The 20,617-nt window shown below is 49.5% G+C and overlaps 1 protein-coding gene across 1 annotated transcript in view; it reads left to right on the forward strand.

Moving 5' to 3' along the window:
• Window positions 1-578: 578 nt before the first annotated feature.
• The window catches only part of kif5ab (kinesin family member 5A, b), a 21,017-nt gene continuing 978 nt past the window's right edge, over window positions 579-20,617 (forward strand). The window contains 22 exon segments of the mRNA XM_067235732.1: window positions 579-707; window positions 11,305-11,392; window positions 12,327-12,400; window positions 12,499-12,603; window positions 13,620-13,668; window positions 13,904-13,959; window positions 14,801-14,888; window positions 15,640-15,774; window positions 16,210-16,310; window positions 16,714-16,731; window positions 16,733-16,807; window positions 16,809-16,855; window positions 17,061-17,215; window positions 17,810-18,078; window positions 18,312-18,383; window positions 18,485-18,499; window positions 18,501-18,692; window positions 19,007-19,153; window positions 19,458-19,476; window positions 19,479-19,645; window positions 20,047-20,164; window positions 20,520-20,572. Coding sequence (XP_067091833.1) covers window positions 579-707; window positions 11,305-11,392; window positions 12,327-12,400; window positions 12,499-12,603; window positions 13,620-13,668; window positions 13,904-13,959; window positions 14,801-14,888; window positions 15,640-15,774; window positions 16,210-16,310; window positions 16,714-16,731; window positions 16,733-16,807; window positions 16,809-16,855; window positions 17,061-17,215; window positions 17,810-18,078; window positions 18,312-18,383; window positions 18,485-18,499; window positions 18,501-18,692; window positions 19,007-19,153; window positions 19,458-19,476; window positions 19,479-19,645; window positions 20,047-20,164; window positions 20,520-20,572 — 2,172 coding nt within the window.

Here is a 20,617-nt window from a genome sequence, read left to right on the forward strand (position 1 = left end):
GTAAGCTCTCATGGTATCATCACCCGCACCATGTTGTGTGTCTCTGGACTCTAGAGCGTGTAACTGTGGCTATTGTGTGTGTGGTCCTGATGCGAGGATGCGAGTCTCTCTTTAACGTTGCCTTGCAACCAGGACAGACCACGCCCCGACCCTCACAAAGAGCAGCGAGCTGCCAGTGATGCACGGCACGAGACAGTACCCTGCTTCCCGTCCAGCCGACCTGACACGCGCTGTTCAGCCTACTCATAATTATAAATTACCGATTTAGTCTGTTTTTAACAAACATCCCAATCTTTGGTATCTGGAGTTTATGTTGCGTTTAGTCAATTCGAAGGTAGACAACTTTTTCATCCAGACAATAGGATTCTTAAAAATTGTCTATTTATCAAAAAAAGCTGGAAGCGGTGCTGTACAATACTGATAATATAGTTTTCTCAATGATTCGTTTGACATTCACTGGGAGAGACCGTATATAGCCACAGCGCTGCTTATTTCATTAGTCGCAGGAGTCAATGACAGTTTATGCTTGAAATATTTCCGTAATACAGCATATTTTTGGAGCGCATCCTCTTTCCACAATGGCCGATGCATCTGCAGAATGCAACATTAAGGTGCTATGTCGTTTTCGTCCATTGAATCAATCCGAAATCGTTCGTGGGGACAAATTCATTCCAGCGTTCCAAGGAGATGACACCGTCATCCTCGGGGTAAGTTGAGTTTTTTAGTGTTTGTCGTGTCATCCGTGTTCTTGATGAAACATCTCAATTATGTCGCGAGAGACAGCTCAACACCAACACTTTCCTTCACTTTCTCACACGCGAAGCTTCGACGTGTCCGGACGGCCTGGATACTAGATAAACTGTGGATGAACTAGCCCGCAGCTTCTGATCTCAACACTGTCAACCTTTCCTCCTCATTGTCATCATCTTTATCACCATCATCTAACTCTTCCAGAAATAATATATTACAAAGTGTATATGATGTGTTGATATAGTACAAAGTGTTGTGAAACTGCATGTCTGTTTTATAGTATGTCTGTGACTGTGTGTGATAGAGACATACAGAGCAACTGTGCACTGTGCCTGGTAAATACAGACCGTTCCTCGACTCTGACCACTGAAATACTGTTAGAACTCTGCCCTTCTGATCCTTGGTTTTCTGCACTATTGCACATGTCCACTATGTGTACTTGGCTTCTTGATGAACAAGATAAAAATAATCTGATAAATGAATCCCACGTAGCTTGATGGCTCCCGTTTTCACTTCTGCATCACCTCCAGAACAGCTTCACCCAATGTGCTAATTCATGCTCTCTCTCTCTCTCTCTCTCTCTGCAAGTGTGAATGTAGACGTAGGGGCCAAGGTAGAGGGATGTGTGTGTGTGTGTGGAAGCAGAGGGATGTATGTGTGTGTGTAAGCAGAGGGATACACCGTAGTTCATTGTGAGTGTGCTTGCAGGAAGAGAGAGCTGCCTTGCACTCCCTGTTTCTATAATAGGAACTGAATAGTAATGTTACAAGCTGTTGAGGGATTTCATAATAGCTCCACTATCAAGATGTTTTGTCTGAAGTCAACAAGCGTAATAGAAGGCCATCTGGGATGATATTACAACTCTCTAAATGCAAATATGTTTATACTTTGGAATGCAGTGTGCCTTTGTTTGCATAATGCGCTCACACACACATACATACGCATGACATCTAGTCACACATACACCTACATATCCACACACTCACACGTACACACTCGCAAACCTACGCACACATACTCATGACATCTAGTCACACACCCAAATATACACACACACGCGCATGTAACAGACGTGGTCTTGCAAGCTCCGTCAGAGGCATACTGGCCAATGTTCGCTCCCACCGGGAGTCGAACCTGCCACCTCTCGACTTCTAAGCACAACCACTACCAACTAAGCCAACGAAAAGCTAGCAATTCATTGACGCAGGTGGCCTATTACATAGTTGAGGAGTGAGTTTCACCACACACCGGCTACACACACACGCACACACACACACGACTGAGCTCTGGGACACAAAGACATCAACTCCCTCCTCCCAGGAAGTGTGTGTTAGCCGTGGATGATGATGGAGTCAGCAGGATTCCTGCCTGCTCTTCTCTCTCTCTCTCTGGAGACGAGCAAGGGCCCGACCACCTAGAAGGGATGGAGGAACGAAGCAGGAGAACCCTGCAGTCGGTGTCCTGGACATGAAGCCTGAACACCAGGGCACACGATCAGTAGCAGACAGCAGCTGGACACCGCAGACAGGCGGGAGGTTGTGTGTCTGCTGTAGTCTTGAGGGAGTCAGGTGGCTGAGTGGTGAGGGAGTCGGGCTAGTAATCTGCAGGTTGCCAGTTCGATTCCCGGCCGTGCAAAATGACGTTGTGTCCTTGGGCAAGGCACTTCACCCCACTTGCTTTGGGGGGAATGTCCCTGTACTTACTGTAAGTCGCTCTGGATAAGAGCATCTGCTAAATGACTAAATGTAGTCTTTGTCCTCGTTGGCTCACAACCAAAGTGTTTGTTTTAAATCCCCGCGAGTGACTTCAGATTGTAAACTGCAACTGAAGGCTATCTGTCTTTCTCTCTCTCTCTCTGTTTAAGAGGTAGCAGCATTGTCCTTCAAGCTCTCTCAGTTTTTTTGAGTCTCAGTCTCAGGACTGTTTGTGTGTGTGTGTGTGCGGGTGTTTAGGCGTGCGCATGTGTGTTTGTTTGCGTGTGTGTGTGCTTCTGTCTAGTGTGTGAGTGTGAGCATGTGCATCCCTCAGCAGTCAGATCTGATTAGGAGTGATTGTCGTCCGCCAGACTCAATCTGGGATCTCCTGTCAGACCTGATGGAGTGGTAGAGATCCCTAGAAGCTGCTTAACCAGCCCACCATGTGAGGCTCTCACACCCCTCACACCAGCCTCCTAGACCCCTCACACCAGCCTCCTAGACCCCTCACTCCTAGAAACTGTAGCCTAGACAACACAGCTCCTTGAGACTGAAACCGAGTGTATAGAAGTAGAAATAGTGTGTAATGTGTAGCTTGTGTGTGTCTGTGTATGTGTGTGCTGCAGGGTCCAAGCTTTCTCTCCATCCTGCTCTTATCCTGGTGTGATGGATGGAAGACTCTCTTCCTCCTCCTCTCTCTCTCTTTCTACTTAGTAATTGGTGTCTGAGAATAAAGATCTATCAGACCTTGCAGGCAGGCTGTCTCTCTCTCTCTCTCTCTCTATCTCTCTCTCTCTCTCTCTCTCTCTCTGCAGAAGATCCTGTTGGTTTCACAGCAGCAGTATAAATAAATACCAGTCTTCAGAGCTGCAGTATTAACACGTACTGTCTTGTCTCTGAGATGGTGAGATAGACGTGTGTCATCGAGCGTAGTCTCATCAGCCACCAACAGCAGCTTGCGTCACTGAATCCATCCCTGGCACGAAAAGAAAAAAATTCTCTGATGTTCAGTTACAGTAATATGTTTCAATGAATAATTCAGCCTGTGCTTTTATTTTAATACAGCATTCATTAGGGACTGTTAACCCCAATGTCTATATGTTTATATATATGATGTTTTACCATGTCTGCGTCTCTTGGAAGATTAGTTTTCTGTGACTGCAGGAGCACTTGAGACCGCCTCCATAGCACTCTGGAGAACAGGAGACTAGTCATGTTGTATCTGCCTCAGATCTGGCTTGCCCTCTCTCTCTCTCTCTTTTTTTCTCTCTATACATCTTTGTCTTTCCCTCTTTATCTCGTTCTCTCTCTATATATATATATTTATATATATATCTTTATACCTCATTATTTTGTTCTTTTTCTCTGTCTCTGTTCCTCTGTATCTCGTTCTCTCTCTCTGTCTCTGTTCCTCTGTATCTCGTTCTCTCTCTCTCTGTCTCTGTTCCTCTGTATCTCGTTCTCTCTCTCTGTCTCTGTTCCTCTGTATCTCGTTCTCTCTCTCTCTCTCTCTCTCTCTCTGTATCTCGTTCTCTCTCTCTGTCTCTGTTCCTCTGTATCTCGTTCTCTCTCTCTGTTCCTCTGTATCTCGTTCTCTCTCTCTGTTCCTCTTTATCTCCCTCCCTCCCTTCTTCTCTTCCTCATTGTATCCTGGAGGTCAGCAGCTCTAATGACTCATGGTGCATCCAGGTATTAAACTGCACAAGTTCTCTCTCTAGATCTCTCTTTCTCTCTATCTCTACATCTTTCTTTCTCTCTACCCCTTTCTCTTTCATTCTCGCTCTACATCTCTCTCTCTCCCTCTCTCTCTTTCTCTCTCACAGTTTAAGTAGTCTCATGGTTCCAGTTTCCACTCTAGTTCTCAGTCAGCACCAGTTTGAGATGGTACTGCAATAATATCAGTATAGATGGTGGTTACTGCAATAATATCAGTATAGATGGTGGATACTGCAATAATATCAGTATAGATGGTGGTTACTGCAATAATATCAGTATAGATGGTGGTTGGTACAGTAATATCAGTATAGATGGTGGTTGGTAATGAGTTTGGTATGGATATTTAGCTACAGAATAGCTTCGACTTCATCTATCTCTCCTGACTTTCTCTCTCAAACTCCAATCATAAATGATTTCATTTAATTTTTTCATTTTCCATTTCATTTTTCATTTAACTTTGACTGAGACAGATGGCTGCTTGACTTCCTTTAATGAATCTATGGATCGTACCCTCACTAACAGCAAAAAGAAAAAGAATTAAACAAAATTGATTCCCTCCTTTCTTCTCTCACAGTAATTTATAATTGTGTGGCTGCTGTGTCCTTGGTTGTTTTCTTCTGTGAGTGGCAGCTAAGAGGAGAAACAGTTTGAGCTCAAGGCCGCTTTTACAAAGCCCTCTTGATTGCTTTCCCCTCATGAAGCCTGTGAGAGAGCATCGTTACTGTAGGTGAGTTTGACCTGCCGAATGGAGAGGCATTTAGTCACAGATTGTCATTCATCTGCTATCGAGGAAGAGCAGGCTCTGAATAGTCCATTTTATTCTGCCTCTTCACCTGGAAATGAGCAATAATCAGCTGAATACTAGCTGGTGTAGCTGCTTGGTATTCTGTAGCTGAAACCGAAGTGTTTCCTTTTGTTCATAAGAAGAAATAACTGCACAGTGCATCTTCCTTACACACTTTCATATAGCCTGAAGAAAAGCTTTGTTTTTACATAATACTTATGCTATTCAAGAATAGATTCAATATAAATAATAATCATGCATTCATTGAGCAGATGTTTTCATCCAAAGCGACATGCAAGAGGGGGGATTTGAACCTGCAACCTCTTGATCTGCAGTCAGACGGCTTAGCATTGAGCTTCACCCATCTCAATGAACTCACATTATGGCAATATGTCTCCAACAGCCTAAAGTACACAGATTCAGCTATTTATAAGGCGATGACCCCTTTGTCTGAGCGTTAATTGGATGATTATTTTTAGACAAGGCTGGCTTTGTGCGTTCCGGGTAGACTAGAGAACTGACTCATTCGCTTGTCTCAGTGAGAACTGGACAAAGCAGAAAAACAGTGTTCCGCTGAGAAAATAACGTGTTATGAAAAGTGACTCAGTGTGTTTTCTTAGTTGTTGTGAGCTTAGCTCTTCTGCGGGGAAGAGGAGAGGTCTGGAAGAGGAGAGGTCTGGACTTTCTTCTGTTTATAGTTTCCTCTGAGGTTCTGGTTTTCTATGTGGGGTTAGGTTGATATTAAGTGCTTATCTGTGAAGCTATACTAATACAATTAGATTTGGTAGGCAGACTGTTGAGACTAGCGCCTGGTGTAAATAGAGTCTGTTTGAAGAGAGAGGCAAGAGAAGGGGTGCAGAGGAGAGGGGGAGAGGAGGAAGAGGAGGACTGGGAGGGAAGGTTGAGGAGTAGGAGGGAGGATGTGAGGAGAGAGGGGGTGCGGAAGTGAGGGGTGAAGAGAAGGTGAGTATAAGGGAGTGTGTGAGTGTTAAGGGGTACAGATTCCTCTACTGGATGTGTTCATTACCCAGGACAGTACGTTCAGTCAGACAGGGCTGTGTGTGCAAGGAGCTGTGTACCACTCCTTTCTGTGTCTGGATGCAAGCAGATCACATTATCTGATAACGAGCGTGACTCTGGAACCTGCCGGCACACTCCCTAGAACGCTGCTCTCTCACAAATACTTCTTATTCATCAAATACACAGAGAAACAGTTTTTGGCTAACGGTGTGTGTGTGTGGGTCTGGTGTGTGTATGTGGTGGGTGGGGTGAGTGTGTGTGTATGGGGTGTGTATGTGGTGTGTGGGGTGAGTGTGTGTGGTGTGGGAGTCAGGTGGCTGAGCGGTTAGGGAATCGGGCTAGTAATCTGAAGGTTGCCAGTTCGATTCCCGGCCGTGCCAAATTTAGTTGTGTCCTTGGGCAAGGCACATCACCCTACTTCCCTCGGGGAGAATGTCCCTGTACTTACTGTAAGTCGCTCTGGATAAGAGCGTCTGTTAAAAGGACTAAATGTAAAATGTGTGTGCGTGTGTGTGTGTGGTGTGTCTCTTTAAGGCAAGATGGATGACACATGTCTGACAACTTCTAATGGCACTAATGGATGATGCAGAGGGTTACATACACATCCTGATGTTCACATGCAGCTGCTTAGATAGATTAGAGTACAGAAGAGTACTATAAAGTAGAAACAGAATATAACTTTAAAAAGAGGGTGTCCCTCCAGGATAGGTGTGTTTCCTTGGCAAAAGGAAGATCACAGTCTACATTCACTAAATACAGTCTAGATTCATTCTAGACTAAAACCTAAAAGGGTATAACTAAAGTCACGACCGACCTGTTCCTTCCGCACCAGATTAATATGTTAATATACTGATATTGATCAATCCTGGTGTTGGCATATGGGCTCCTGCTGCAGGACATTTATGTTTTATTGATTTAGCAGATTGATTAGCAGATTGATTTGATCCAAAGCGAGACACAAATTGTGCATGTGGAGATTAGAGCAGAAGATCCTGGACCAGAAGTGTACGTCTGAATATGTTTCTGATAAAACCTGCTGCCTGCTGCACATCTTACCTGCTGCACATCTTACCTGCCGCACATCTTACCTGCCGCACATCTTACCTGCCGCACGTCTTACCTGCCGCACGTCTTACCTGCCGCACGTCTTACCTGCCGCACATCTTACCTGCTGCACATCTTACCTGCCGCACGTCTTACCTGCCGCACGTCTTACCTGCCGCACGTCTTACCTGCCGCACATCTTACCTGCTGCACATCTTACCTGCCGCACATCTTACCTGTTCAGGTGGGACAGCGGGGGTCACTGAGGGGTCACTGATGAGGATGGATAGGTACACTGAGTGTGTGTTCAGTGAGAGTGTGTGTGTGTTTGAGAGAGACAGAGGCTGAGTTAAGGTTAGTGTGTGTGTGTGTGTATGTGTGTGTGTGTGTGTGTGGGATACAGGGCTCTCCTCATCAAGGCAGGTCAGTACATCACCCTGCAGCCCTCATCACTAAGTGGCCCCCTGGTAACCAGGGATCAATCGCCCCGCCTTGCTCAGTGTCAGTTGGAAGCGGTTGCTGTGGGCGCTGAAGGGTAGGATGGATGGAGGTGGGCTCTCTCTCTCTCTCTCTCTCTCTCTCTCTCTCGAAAGGCAGGATGGATGGATGGAGGGTGGGCTCGTCTTACATCATCTCTCCTCCTCCACCCAGATCCCCCGCTAATCACTGCTCATGTAGCACAGGGAGTAAATGTATGTTTGATGCAAATGAGCTATTGGAGGATGTATAAGTCACCATGACAACGCGGTCGCCGTGGTAGCAGAACCGTCTGCAGTGAACGGGCTGAACCAGGAATGGGATGAGGCTCAGCTGACCCCATCATCAGAATCCAATAAAGTTGTTCATGTGTTGCAGTCATGTATGTTTAAATAATGCATAAAAGGTCACTTATATGTGAGTGTGTGTTGTGAGTGTGTGTTATGAGTGTGTGTGTGTGTTATGAGTGTGTGTATGAGTGTTATGAGTGTGTGTGTGATTGTGAGTGTGTGTGTTATGTGTGTGTGTGTGTGTGTGTGTGTGTGTGTGTGTGTGTGTGTGTGTGTGTGTGTGTGTGAGTGAGTGAGTGAGTCATTTGTGTTTGCAAGGCCTTGGGCTGCAGATGACTGTAATGTGTTCAGAGAGCATGAGGTTCAGAATACCTCAGTCTAGAAAAGACAGGATGCTGTTTCCCTCTGGGCTAGACTGGGCTGGGCTAGGCTGGGCTGGACTACAATAGGATATGGACTGGCCTAAACTCTGCTGGGTTAAGAATGTGTGTTGTAAGAGCCAGAGTGCAGGTTGGTTTTGTCAGGGTCTAGGAGGAGTGTGGGCGTCTGTCTGTCTGTCTGTCTGTCTGTCGACTGTCTGTCTGTTTGTCTGTCTGTCTGTCTGTCTGACCCTCGCCCACAAGAAGCTGCTCTTCAGCTGCCTTAACTAACACTCTTACTGCTCTCTAGCTCTACCCTCTCTATTGCCCCCTCTCTCTCTACTCTTTCTCTCCCCTCTCTCTCCCCCCTCTCTCTCCAGCTATTGATGAATTATGCAGTGCTCTACTTTATCTAAGTACTAATTGCTCTACTTTTAAGTGAGGAGATAGGAGGGTTTTATTGATAGAAGGGTTCTACTGATAGATAGAAGGGTTCTATTTATAGAAGGGTTCTACTGATAGAAGGGTTCTACTGATAGATAGAAGGGTTCTACTGATAGAAGGGTTCTATTGCTAGGAGGGTTCTATTGATAGATAGAAGGGTTCTATTGCTAGAATGGTTCTATTTATAGAAGGGTTTTACTGATAGATAGAAGGGTTCTACTGATAGATAGGAGGGTTCTACTGGACTGTGCCTGAGTCTGGGGAATACAAATAATTTAAAATATTGGGAAGTCACACACTTGCTAGCTAGCCACCAGTTACACCCCCACAGACATCCTGGATCCTACTCAAATTGATTAAATTATTCAGACAAAAAAAAAAGACCCCTTGGTTACAGCGTAAACACTAAACAGTAGGAGGAGGAGGAAGAGGAGGATCAGATATCTCATTTCTAACATAGCTCAGAGAGTGTGACATCCGCCCCTCGCTGTTCTGGGAGTCAGGTGGCTGAGCGGTGAGGGAGTCGGACTAGTAATCCGAAGGTTGCCAGTTCGATTCCCGGTCATGCAAACTGACGTTGTGTCCTTGGGCAAGGCACTTCACCCTACTTGCCTCGGGGGAATGTCCCTGTACTTACTGTAAGTCGCTCTGGATAAGAGCGTCTGCTAAATGACTAAATGTAAATGTTCTGTCCTCTCCTCCTCCCCTCCTTGTTCTGTCCTCTCCTCCTCCCCTCCTTGTTCTGTTCTCTCCTCCCCTCCTTGTTCTGTCCTCTCCTCCTCCCCTCCTTGTTTTGTCCTCTCCTCCTCCCCTCCTTGTTCTGTCCTCTCCTCCTCCCCTCCTTGTTCTGTCCTCTCCTCCTCCCCTCCTTGTTCTGTCCTCTCCTCCTCCCCTCCTTGTTCTGTCCTCTCCTCCTCCCCTCCTTGTTCTGTTCTCTCCTCCTCCCCTCCTTGTTCTGTCCTCTCCTCCTCCCCTCCTTGTTCTGTCCTCTCCTCCTCCCCTCCTCCTCTTCTCTTTATCTTCTCTGTTTAGTAAAGAAACATCCAGTGAACCATGAAGCTCTAATCCTCTTATGGATCAATCTGTGTCTTTATTTATCCATGCTTCTCACAGAGGGAGGCCATGGTGACGAGGGGATCAAGGAAGAAGGGATGGAGGGAGGATGGAGGGAGAATAGAGAGGGGATAGAGAGAGGATAGAGAGGGAGAGATAGAGGGAGGATTGAGGGAGGGATAGAGTGAGTATACAAGGATAGGAGGATGAAGGGAGGATAGAGCGAGAGAGAGGTATGAAGACAGGGAGAAAGGGGAAATGAAAACCTGTGTGTGTGTGTGTGTGTAGCAGAGCTGTGTGATGATTGTCCCATGGGCCCATTAGAGCCTGTCTACTAGACCTCCTTATAAATTCAGCTGATGTAGCCTTTCTCCCATCTCTCCCTCTCTTTCTCTCCCTCTCTTCTCTTTCCCCCCATCTCTCTCTCTCTCTCTCTCTCTATTCTTCTCTCTTTCTCTCACTCTCTCCCTACCCTTCTTTTTCTCCCTCCCTCCTTCAGTGTTTTTGGAGAGGAGAGGAAAGGAGAGAACCCTACTCCCTACTTCATTTCCACCCTTAAAGGAGACACTAGATGGACTAATTAATGAGTGTCTGCTCTGAAACAGCAGGAGAGGAGGGCTGAAACGAGAGAGGGAGGCAGGGAAGGGTAGTGAGAGCAAGGGAGGGGTAGAAGGAGAGAGAGAGCGTGAGGATGGAAGGAAAGGATGTTAGATGGATGGAAGGATGGGTAAATGGAGGTAGTGATGGATGGATGGAGGAGGGATGGATGAATCGGTCAATTGAGGGATGATGGAATGGATGGATGGAGAGAGGGGCAGAGGTAAAAAGAATGTTCTATAATGGAGATTTGAACTGCAGAATCTCCTCAGTTCCAGCTCTGTACTGTGTGTGTCTTCCAGCTGTGTCCTCTGTGTGTGTGTGTGTGTGTGTGTGTCTGGCTGGCCTATTCTGGCCAAGGCCAGATTCAATCAGGAAATTAGGCTGTTAAAGTAGTCCATTCACTGTACCTTTCTTTCGCTCTCTCTCTCTAATCATCTTCTCTCTGTCCTTTTTCTTTCTTTCCATCTTCTCTTTTTCTCAGAGCCTCCCCCCAGGTTACATATCTATCTGTTTATCTATTCAGCATTCTCCTTCCTCTCTTCACCTCGTCCCATTCCTCTCCCTCCTCGCTTCTCCATCTCCCCCCTACTCCCCCTGGATCTATCCCTCCGTCCCTCCCTCTCTCCTCACCCCCTCACCCATTACGACTTTTCTGCTGTGTGTGCCTGTTCTCAACACTCACACACACACACACACACAGGTACTTAAATGTGAATTATGTGCACTATGATATATATATAGTGTAACGTGCTGTTCAGGATAGAGCTGCTCTTAAATAAATATGTGTCACATCGTGGATGAAATATACTATATATACTTCTGCTTCCCTGCCAGAACCCAGACCCTCTCACACTCCTCACACTGTGTGTGTGCGAGTGTGTGTGTGTGTGTCTGTGTGCGTGCGAGCGTGTGTGTCTGTGTGTGTGTGTGTGGGGGAGAGAACCAAGTATACTCTTTCAACATCATACCACAAAGGTTTGTGTAATAGTCTCAGGTTAATGACACTGTGTCTGTGTGTGTGTCTGTGTCTGTGTGTGTGTCTGTGTGTGTGTGTGTGTCTGTGTGTGTTCCAGGGGAGGTCCTATGCGTTTGACCGAGTCTTCCCCACCAACACCACCCAGGAACAAGTCTACAACACCTGCGCCAAGCAGATTGTTACAGGTCAGTCTGGTAACACACTCACACACACACACACAGTCTGTCTACAGAGCCTGGTTCAGACTGAGCCTTGTGGAAAGCAGGGAACTGATCGACAGGAAACTATAATTGAGTCAGCCAACAGGAACAGGCGAACAGCAGGAAGATGGAGGGAGGAGAGAAGAGAAAGGACGGAGGAGAGAGGAGGAGAGAGGAGGGAGGAGAGAGGAGGGAGGAGTGATGTATTGAACATTTGAGTCTGTGAGGGTTACTGGAGTGTGTTGGAGGGAGAGAAACAAGAAAGGCAGGAACTGGCTGACAGAGATAAGACCGTCTCTCTCTCTCTCTCTCTCTCTGCTGCAGTGACTTTATTGTCTGGCCCTCTTATCTTTCTGTCTCCATGTCCTCTTTCTTACCCCTCCCTCTATACTTCCCTCTCTCTCTCTCTCTCTCTCTCTCTCTCTCTCTCTCTCTCTCTCTCTCTCTCTCTCTCACCCCCTCCCCCACTCTCTCCTTCTCCTGTCTCTACCTCTGTTCTTACTTCCCCTCTTTCTCCTTATCTCTCTCTCTCTCTCTCTCTCTCTCTCTCTCTCTCTCTCTCTCCTCCTCTCCATATCTCTCTCTCCCCCCTCTCCTAATCTCTCTCTCTCTCTCTTAATGTGTTCTCTTGTGTATTCCATGGCAGCTGCCTGCCTGCCTGTCTGTCTGCCTGTCTGTGTGTCTGTCTGTCTGCCTGCCTGTCTCAGTCTGCTTCTCTGGAACAAGCAGAGGTCACCTGTGGGCCGTAGATATATGGACATGCCTGTCAAATGGGACATACAAATAAAAAGTGATTTTATACATGTGTCTCTGTGTACAACCACATCAGGATGAAAGTACTCAGTAACCACATCCCTCCCTCCCTCTCCTTCTCTCTCCCTCCCTCTCCCTCTCCTTATCTCTCTCCCCCTCCATATAGATGTGTTGGGGGGGTATAACGGCACCATCTTTGCCTACGGACAGACCTCCTCTGGGAAAACACACACCATGGAGGTCAGTCTAACACACACACACACACACACACACCTGACACACAAACACACACACCCTGACACACAACATGAGCATGTTCTGAACACGTGAACCCTCAGGGGAAGCTGCACGACCCTCATGGCATGGGCATCATCCCCAGGATCGCAGACGACATCTTCAGTCACATCTTCTCCATGGACGAGAACCTGGAGTTTCACATCAAGGTGAGTCACACTGTCTCCCCCTCCCCCTCTCTGTCTCTCCCCCTCTCTCTATCTCTTACCCCTCTCTCTGTCTCCCCCCGCTCTCTATCCCTCTCTCTCTATCCCTCTGTCTCTCCCTCCCCCTCACTCCCCTCCCTCTCTCCATCCCTCCCTCTCTCTCTCTCCTTCTTTCTTGATGCTCCCTGAGCAGTCTAGCCTCACCTGGAACCCAGTAAAACCTTGACGTCCCATCACACATCACACAACATTAGCCACGTAGAGCACACCAGTAATAAATATCCACTTACAGAGAGAAGTAGCCAGCTACACTTCTGGAGGCAATGCCTCTGGGTCTGAATGTGTGCGAGTCAGTCTTCCTGATACGATCATGCAGCAGCAGACTCGCTCCCCAGCCCTCACCTCAGCACCTCACCCCAGCCCTCAGCACCCCAGCCCTCAGCACCCCAGCCCTCAGCACCTCATCCCAGCCCTCAGCACCCCAGCCCTCAGCACCCCAGCCCTCACCTCAGCACCTCACATCAGCCCTCAGCACCTCAGCTGTCCTGGCTCACACACGCAGCTAGAGCCCGGAACTTTCCTCACTGTCTCTGACTCATCAAAAGCTGCTTGCTGAACGTGATGAACACACACACACACTAGCGATGAACACACACACACACACTCTGGTGATGAACACACACACATACTAGCGATGAACACACACACACTCTAGTGATGAACACACACACACACACTAGTGATGAACACACACACACCCTAGTGATGGACAGTCACACACATCCTAGAGATGTCTATACTGTAGTGTTATATAACTACCAGTTTATAATATATAGATGTCTATACTTTAGTGTTATATAACGACCAGGTTATAATATATAGATGTATATACTGTAGTGTTATATCAGTAGCAGGCTATAATATATAGATGTATATACTGTAGTGTTATATAACTAGCAGGTTATAATATAATAATATATAGATGTGATGTGAGTGTTCATGGCTGCTGTTCTTGCCAGGTGTCCTATTTTGAGATCTACATGGACAAGATCAGAGACCTGCTTGATGGTGAGTGAGTCTGCAGCAGAGATGGGAAGTAACCAAGTACAAATACTTTGTTACTGTATAAAAAAGGTTTAAACTTGGTTTAGACTTGAAGATTTTGAAAAGGTTTTGAAAAAAAGTTTTGAAAGGTTGAAACAATATAAAAAAAATAATTAAAAAAAGTTGGTGTGTGAAATAAAGTTTCGATTGTGGTGATTGGTCCATGCGTGATGAACTCATGGCGGATCTTGTCTCCTAGTGACGAAGACCAACCTTGCGGTGCATGAAGACCGGAATCGTGTTCCATATGTGAAGGTGAGTGTGTGTGAGAGTGAGTGTGTGTGAGAGTGAGTGTGTGTGAGTGTGTGTGAGAGTGAGTGTGTGTGAGTGTGTGTGAGAGTGAGTGTGTGTGAGTGTGTTTGAGAGTGAGTGTGTGTGAGTGTGTTTGAGAGTGAGTGTGTGTGAGTGTGTGTGAGAGTGAGTGTGTGTGAGTGTGTGTGAGAGTGAGTGTGTGTGAGTGTGTGTGAGAGTGAGTGTGTGTGAGTGTGTGTGAGAGTGAGTGTGTGTGAGTGTGTTTGAGAGTGAGTGTGTGTGAGTGTGTTTGAGAGTGAGTGTGTGCCTGCATGTGTGTGTAGTCAGTTCATTCTCTTGGTCTCAGGACACAGGAAGCAGCACTGAGCAGTATATCTCTCCTCTAACTCCTGCAAAGCAGTCTCTTCTCTGTTTCACTGGAGATCCTGTTGTCTGGCAAAAGACTGCATCCACAACACAGTTAGATCCACAACACAGATAGATCCATCACCAAGCTCTGTGGCACTCCAGCTCACATTGTACACCCCCCCCCCCCCCCCCCCAACTAGCAGAACTACATCTGTCGAATAGTTTTCAAGTTACAAAACCCTGACAGCATACACACACACACACACACACATCCCTTCTATTATTCAGTATTCTGGCTCTGGTTTTTGAAGATGAGTCGCATGACAGCTGTTGTCAAGGAAACGGGAGCATAGCGTGTCACTGTCACAACAACAGCCGAGATCGCTGTCTAACTTGTTTACTTTTCTCTTTTGTTTTGATTGTGTGCGTGCATGTGTGCGTGGGCATGTGTGTGTGTGTGTGTGTGTGCGTGGGCATGTGTGTGTGTGTGTGCCAGGGTTGCACTGAGCGTTTTGTGTCCAGTCCGGAAGAAGTGATGGACCTCATTGACGAGGGCAAAGCCAACCGTCATGTCGCTGTTACCAGTGAGTCACACACACACACACAAGAAAAAACGCACGCACACATGTAAACACACACACGCACCCTTCTTCAGAACACATCCAAAATGACACAAGTTCAACCCCCTCTCCTCCCCCCCTCTCCTCCTGTCCTGTCCTCTCCCCCCCCCCTCTCTTCCTGTCCTGTCCTCCCCCTCCTCCTCCCCGCCCTCCCTCTCCTCCTGTCCTGTCCTCTCCTCCCCCACCCCCTCTCCTCCTCACCCCCCCTCTCCTCCCCCTCCTCCTCACCCCCCCTCTCCCCCCTCTCCTCCTCCCCCCCTCCCTCTCCTCCTGTCCTGTCCTCCCCCTCCTCCTCCCCCCCCTCCCTCTCCTCTTGTCCTGTCCTCCCCCTCCTCCTCCCCCCCCTCCCTCTCCTCCTGTCCTGTCCTCCCCCTCCTCCTCCCCCCCCCTCCCTCTCCTCCTGTCCTGTCCTCTCCTCCCCCTCCTCCTCCCCCCCCCCTCCTCCTGTCCTGTCCTCCCCCTCCTCCTCCCCCCCCTCCCTCTCCTCCTGTCCTGTCCTGTCCTCTCCTCCCCCACCCCCTCTCCTCCTGTCCTGTCCTCTCCTCTCCCCCCTCTCCTCCCCCCCCTCCTCCTCCCCCCCCCCCTCCCCCCCCCTCCTCTCCCCCCTCCCCCCCCCCTCTCCTCCCCCCTCTCCCCTTTCCCCCCTCTCCTCACACCCCCCTCTTCCCCCTCCCCTCTCCCCCCCCTCCTCCTCCCCCTCCCCCCCCCTCCTCAGACATGAACGAGCACAGCTCCCGCAGTCACAGCATCTTCCTGATCAGCATCAAGCAGGAACATGTGGAGACGGAACAGAAGCTGTGTGGGAAACTTTACCTGGTGGACCTGGCTGGCAGCGAGAAGGTGACCACACGCACACACACACACACACCTGGTGGACCTGGCTGGCAGCGAGAAGGTGACCACACGCACACACACACACACACCTGGTGGACCTGGCTGGCAGCGAGAAGGTGACCACACGCACACACACACACACCTGGTGGACCTGGCTGGCAGCGAGAAGGTGACCACACGCACACACACACACACCTGGTGGACCTGGCTGGCAGCGAGAAGGTGACCACACGCACACACACACACACCTGGTGGAACCTGGCTGGCAGCGAGAAGGTGACCACACGCACACACACACCTGGTGGACCTGGCTGGCAGCGAGAAGGTGACCCACACGCACACACACACAGCAGTGGGTGACGCTGGGTAGGACCAAGATTAGAAAGTGATGTATTGTGATGTATGTATTGATGTGTGTGTGTGTTTGGTGTGTGTGTGTGTTACAGGTCAGTAAGACGGGGAGCGGAGGGAGCAGTGTTGGATGAAGCCAAGAACATCAACAAGTCTCTGTCAGCACTGGGGAACGTCATCTCTGCCCTGGCTGAGGCAACGGTACACACACACACACACACACCACACTCACACACACACACACACACACACACACACACACACACACACACACACACACACACACACGACACACACACACACACACACACACACACACACACACACACACACACACACACACACTCACACACACACACACACACACACACACACACACACACACACACACACACACACACACACACCTTCACGAGTGGAAGAAGATGAGAAAATCACCATGTCTCCTTCCACTGAAGGGCTGACCTCTCTTTGTCCCTCCCTCCCCTCCTCTCCCTCCCCCTCTCCCCCTCCCTCCCCCTCTCCCCCTCCCTCCCCCTCTCTCCCTCCCTCCCCCCTCTCTCTCTCCCCCTCTCTCTCTCCCTCCCCCCTCTCCCTGTAGAAGACCCATGTTCCCTACAGGGGACAGTAAGATGACCAGGATCCTGCAGGACTCTCTGGGGGGGAACTGCAGGACCACCATGTTCATCTGCTGCTCCCCCCTCTTCCTACAACGACGCCGAGACCAAGTCCACGTTGCTGTTCGGGTACAACGGTAACACCACACACACACACACACACAAACACACACACGCACGCACGCACACACACACACACACCTCACACACGACGCACACTCGCACGCACACACACACACACACACACTCACACACACTCAAACACTCCCACTCTCACACTGACACACTCTTAGATGCACACACTCACCTTCTATCCCCCCCCCCTCCCCCCCAGGGCTAAGACCATCAGGAACAGCGCCTCGGTGAACCTGGAGCTGACGGCTGAGCAGTGGAAGGGGAAGTATGAGAAGGAGAAGGAGAGGAACGCGGCTCTGAGAGAGAAGCTGCTCTCCCTGGAGACCCAGCTGACACGCTGCAGACACCGCTCAGGTACACACACACACAGCTTTACACACCCTAACACGCTCACATCCTGGTTTATCAGCCCTGTGGTATCCTCTCCACACTGGAGACATTACTCACTCTGACAGTCTCCTGGGGCCACACGCACAAATACAAGTAATACACACACAGAAGTAACACACCACACATTCCCAACAGGATTGGGGTCAATAGTAATATGGATTTTACAAATGCAACCAGGGAATAAAAATGACATGAACACATAACAAACTCATGAATCCTTGGAAGTCCATGAATATATTGATTAATGAAGATGATTACCATTCCTTGCATTAAGTAATAAAATATTATTCTGGTCTCTCCCTCCTCATCTCCTCTCTCCTCCTCCTACCCCTCTCCCTCTTCTCCTCTTCCCTCCTCTCCTCCCCCCTCTCCCTCCTCTACTCACCCTCATATACTCTTCCTCCTCTTCCCCCCCTCCCTCCTCCTCATCTCCTCCCTCTTCTCCCACTCCTCTTCCCCCTCTTCCCCCCCTCCCTCCCTCCCCCTCCTCTTCCCCCTCTTCCCCCCTTCCCCTCCCCTCCCCCTCCTCTCCTCCTCCTCTCCCTCCCCCCTCTTCAGGGGAGGAGTCTCCAGAGGAGCAGCAGAGCCCGGGAGCATCAGCCAACAAGGACACGCCCCTTGACATCTCTAGCCCTGCCCCCACCCCCTGTATCCCCGCCCCCAGAATGCCCAGCCCCGCCCCCAGAATTCCCAGCCCCGCCCCCAGCCCATGTAGCCCCGCCCCCAGCCTGTGTAGCCCCTCCTCCATCGTGGTGCGTATCTCAGAGGAGGAGAGGCAGAAGTACGAGGAGGAGATACGCAGGCTGTACAAGCAGCTGGACGACAAGGTCTCACACACACACACCTGACACACACACCCTGACACACACACATACCCACACACACACCCTGACACACACACCCACCCACATACACACCCCTGACACACACACACACACAAATACATACACAAACAAGATGTATGGTTACATCACAGTTGTTGGTTAGTTTAATTAATCAAGTGGTTGGTTTACCCCCTCCCCCTTTGTGTGTGTGTATCTGTGTGGGTGTGTGTGTTCAGGATGATGCAGGATCAACCCATCAGAGCCAGCTGGTTGAGAAACTGAAGGAACAGATGTTGGACCAGGAAGAGGTCAGATATCTCATCACTCTACACTGTACGCACCCATACAGACATGACCACATGTCATGTGTTTCCTCTTCTGTTTCCCCTCCTCCTCCCCCCTCCCCCAGGTGCTGGCGTCGTCCCAGGGGGCGGGGGGAGAAGGTGCAGGTGGAGCTGGCCGGTCTGCAGCAGGAGAGTGAGTGTGCCCGGGCGGAGGTGAGGGAGGTGCTGCAGGCTCTGGAGGAGCTGGCCGTCAGCTACGACCAGAAGAGCCAGGAGGCGGAGCAGAAGAGTCAGCAGAACAAGCTGCTGGCCGAGGAACTGGCCAGGAAGATGGTGAGAGACATCTATTCTCTCTCTCTCTCCCTCCCTCTCTCTCACTCTGTCTCTCTACCTCCCTCTCTCCCTCCCCCTACTCTCCTCCTTCCCTTTCTCTCTGTACCTCATTGATCAGTAATGATGCTTTCTCCATCCTCTCTCTCACCTGATTACTGGGTCAGAAGTTAATCATCTGCGGTATCCATCAGTGCTTTGATCTGACCTCTTGAGTGGTTGAGTGGTCCCAGCAGCGTACGATCACACAGATGACCTCTGGATATTTACAAACCAGCATGGCTGCTTCTCTGCTAACGATCCCTCCCCCCCCTCAGGCTCACCTCGTTACCGTGGAGAAGGAGCTGTCTCGTATCCAGGAAGTGAGCGGACTGCAGAGGAAGCGCATCGCCGAGGTGCTGAACAGCCTGATGAAGGACCTGAGCGAGTTCAGCGGCATCGTGGGTAACAAGGAGATCATGTTGGTGAGGAGGGGGAGAGGGGGGCTGGGGGTGAGGAAGACAAGTGGACAGGGGCATTGTGGGTAACCTCTTTCTCCCCCCACCTTTCTCTTCTCCCCCCTCCTCCCCCCCTCTCTCCCCCCCCTCACTTTCTGTCACCCCCCTCCCTCTCCCTCCCCTCTCTCTCTCCGTCTCCCCCCTTTCCCCCCCTCTCTTCCCCTCTCTCCCCCCTCTCTCTCCCTCTCTCCGTCTCCCCCCTTCCCCCCCCCCTTCTCTTCCCCTCTCTCCCCCCTCTCTCTCCCTCTCTCCCCTCCCTCCCCCCCCCCAGCCCGTGGAGGTGTCGGGGGCGGTGAGGAGGAGTTCAGCGGCGCTCGTCTCTACCTGTCCAGGGTGAAGTCAGAGGTGAAGTCGATGGTGCGGCGCTGCAGGCAGCTGGAGAAGCTGCAGCAAGAGTGTCACCGCAAGATGGAGGAGACGGGAGAGAGCTGTCCTCCTGCCCAGCTGCTCATTTCACAGGTCAGACCAGTATAGACAAGACCAGACCAGAATAAACTAGACTAGACCACTGTAGACCAGTTTAGACCAGACCAGTGTAGACCGGGAGAGCTGTCCTTCTGCCAGCTGCTCATCTCACAGGCCAGACCACACCAGACCAGTGTAGACCAGTGTAGACCAGTATAGACCAGTATAGACCAGACCAGTGTAGACCAGTATAGACCACACCAGACCAGTGTAGGCAGTATCGACCAGGTCCACACCAGACCAGACCAGTATACATCAGACCAGAACAGCACAGACCAGTATACACCAGACCAGACCAGTATAGACCAGACCAACCTAACAAGACGAGACACTGGTCACTAACATTGGACACTGTGTGTGTGTGTGTGTGTGTGTGTGTGTGTGTTTGTGTGCAGCACGAAGCAAAGATCCGCTCTCTGACAGAGTACATGCAAAACGTGGATCTGAAGAGGAGACAGCTGGAGGACAGCTACGATGCTGTGACTGAGGAGCTCCTCAGACTGCAGACCCAGGGTACACACACACACACACTCACACACACACAAAGACACACTAGTGAAAAAGTTTGAAACAGCACTGGAACTCAGCAAAGTTTGAAGCAAAGTGTTTATTCGAATTCAGAGTGACATTTCTCATATATTTTCCATATTATTTTATAATGTTCTGCCATTGGTACAATACTTGTTGGTCACAGATGCATTATGCATTCTTACCCAGTTGGTAAGAACACACACATATACACACATACATTTTACGATATAATTATACATTTATTTAAGCATTAAATTATTGTCCCTTGAAAACCTCCATAACACACATACACGCACATGCATGCATGAAATGTGCTGACTGTCTGGTTGGGTTCCAGGTGTGTCCGAGGCAACCAGCGGGAAACAGACTCTGGACTCTACAGATGGAAAGGTAACCACGGTGATGATGGGGAACACATTCATAGTAATAAGATTT

The sequence above is a fragment of the Osmerus mordax genome, chromosome 1, assembly GCF_038355195.1.
Source record: "Osmerus mordax isolate fOsmMor3 chromosome 1, fOsmMor3.pri, whole genome shotgun sequence".
In the NCBI taxonomy this organism is placed as follows: Eukaryota; Metazoa; Chordata; class Actinopteri; order Osmeriformes; family Osmeridae; genus Osmerus; species Osmerus mordax.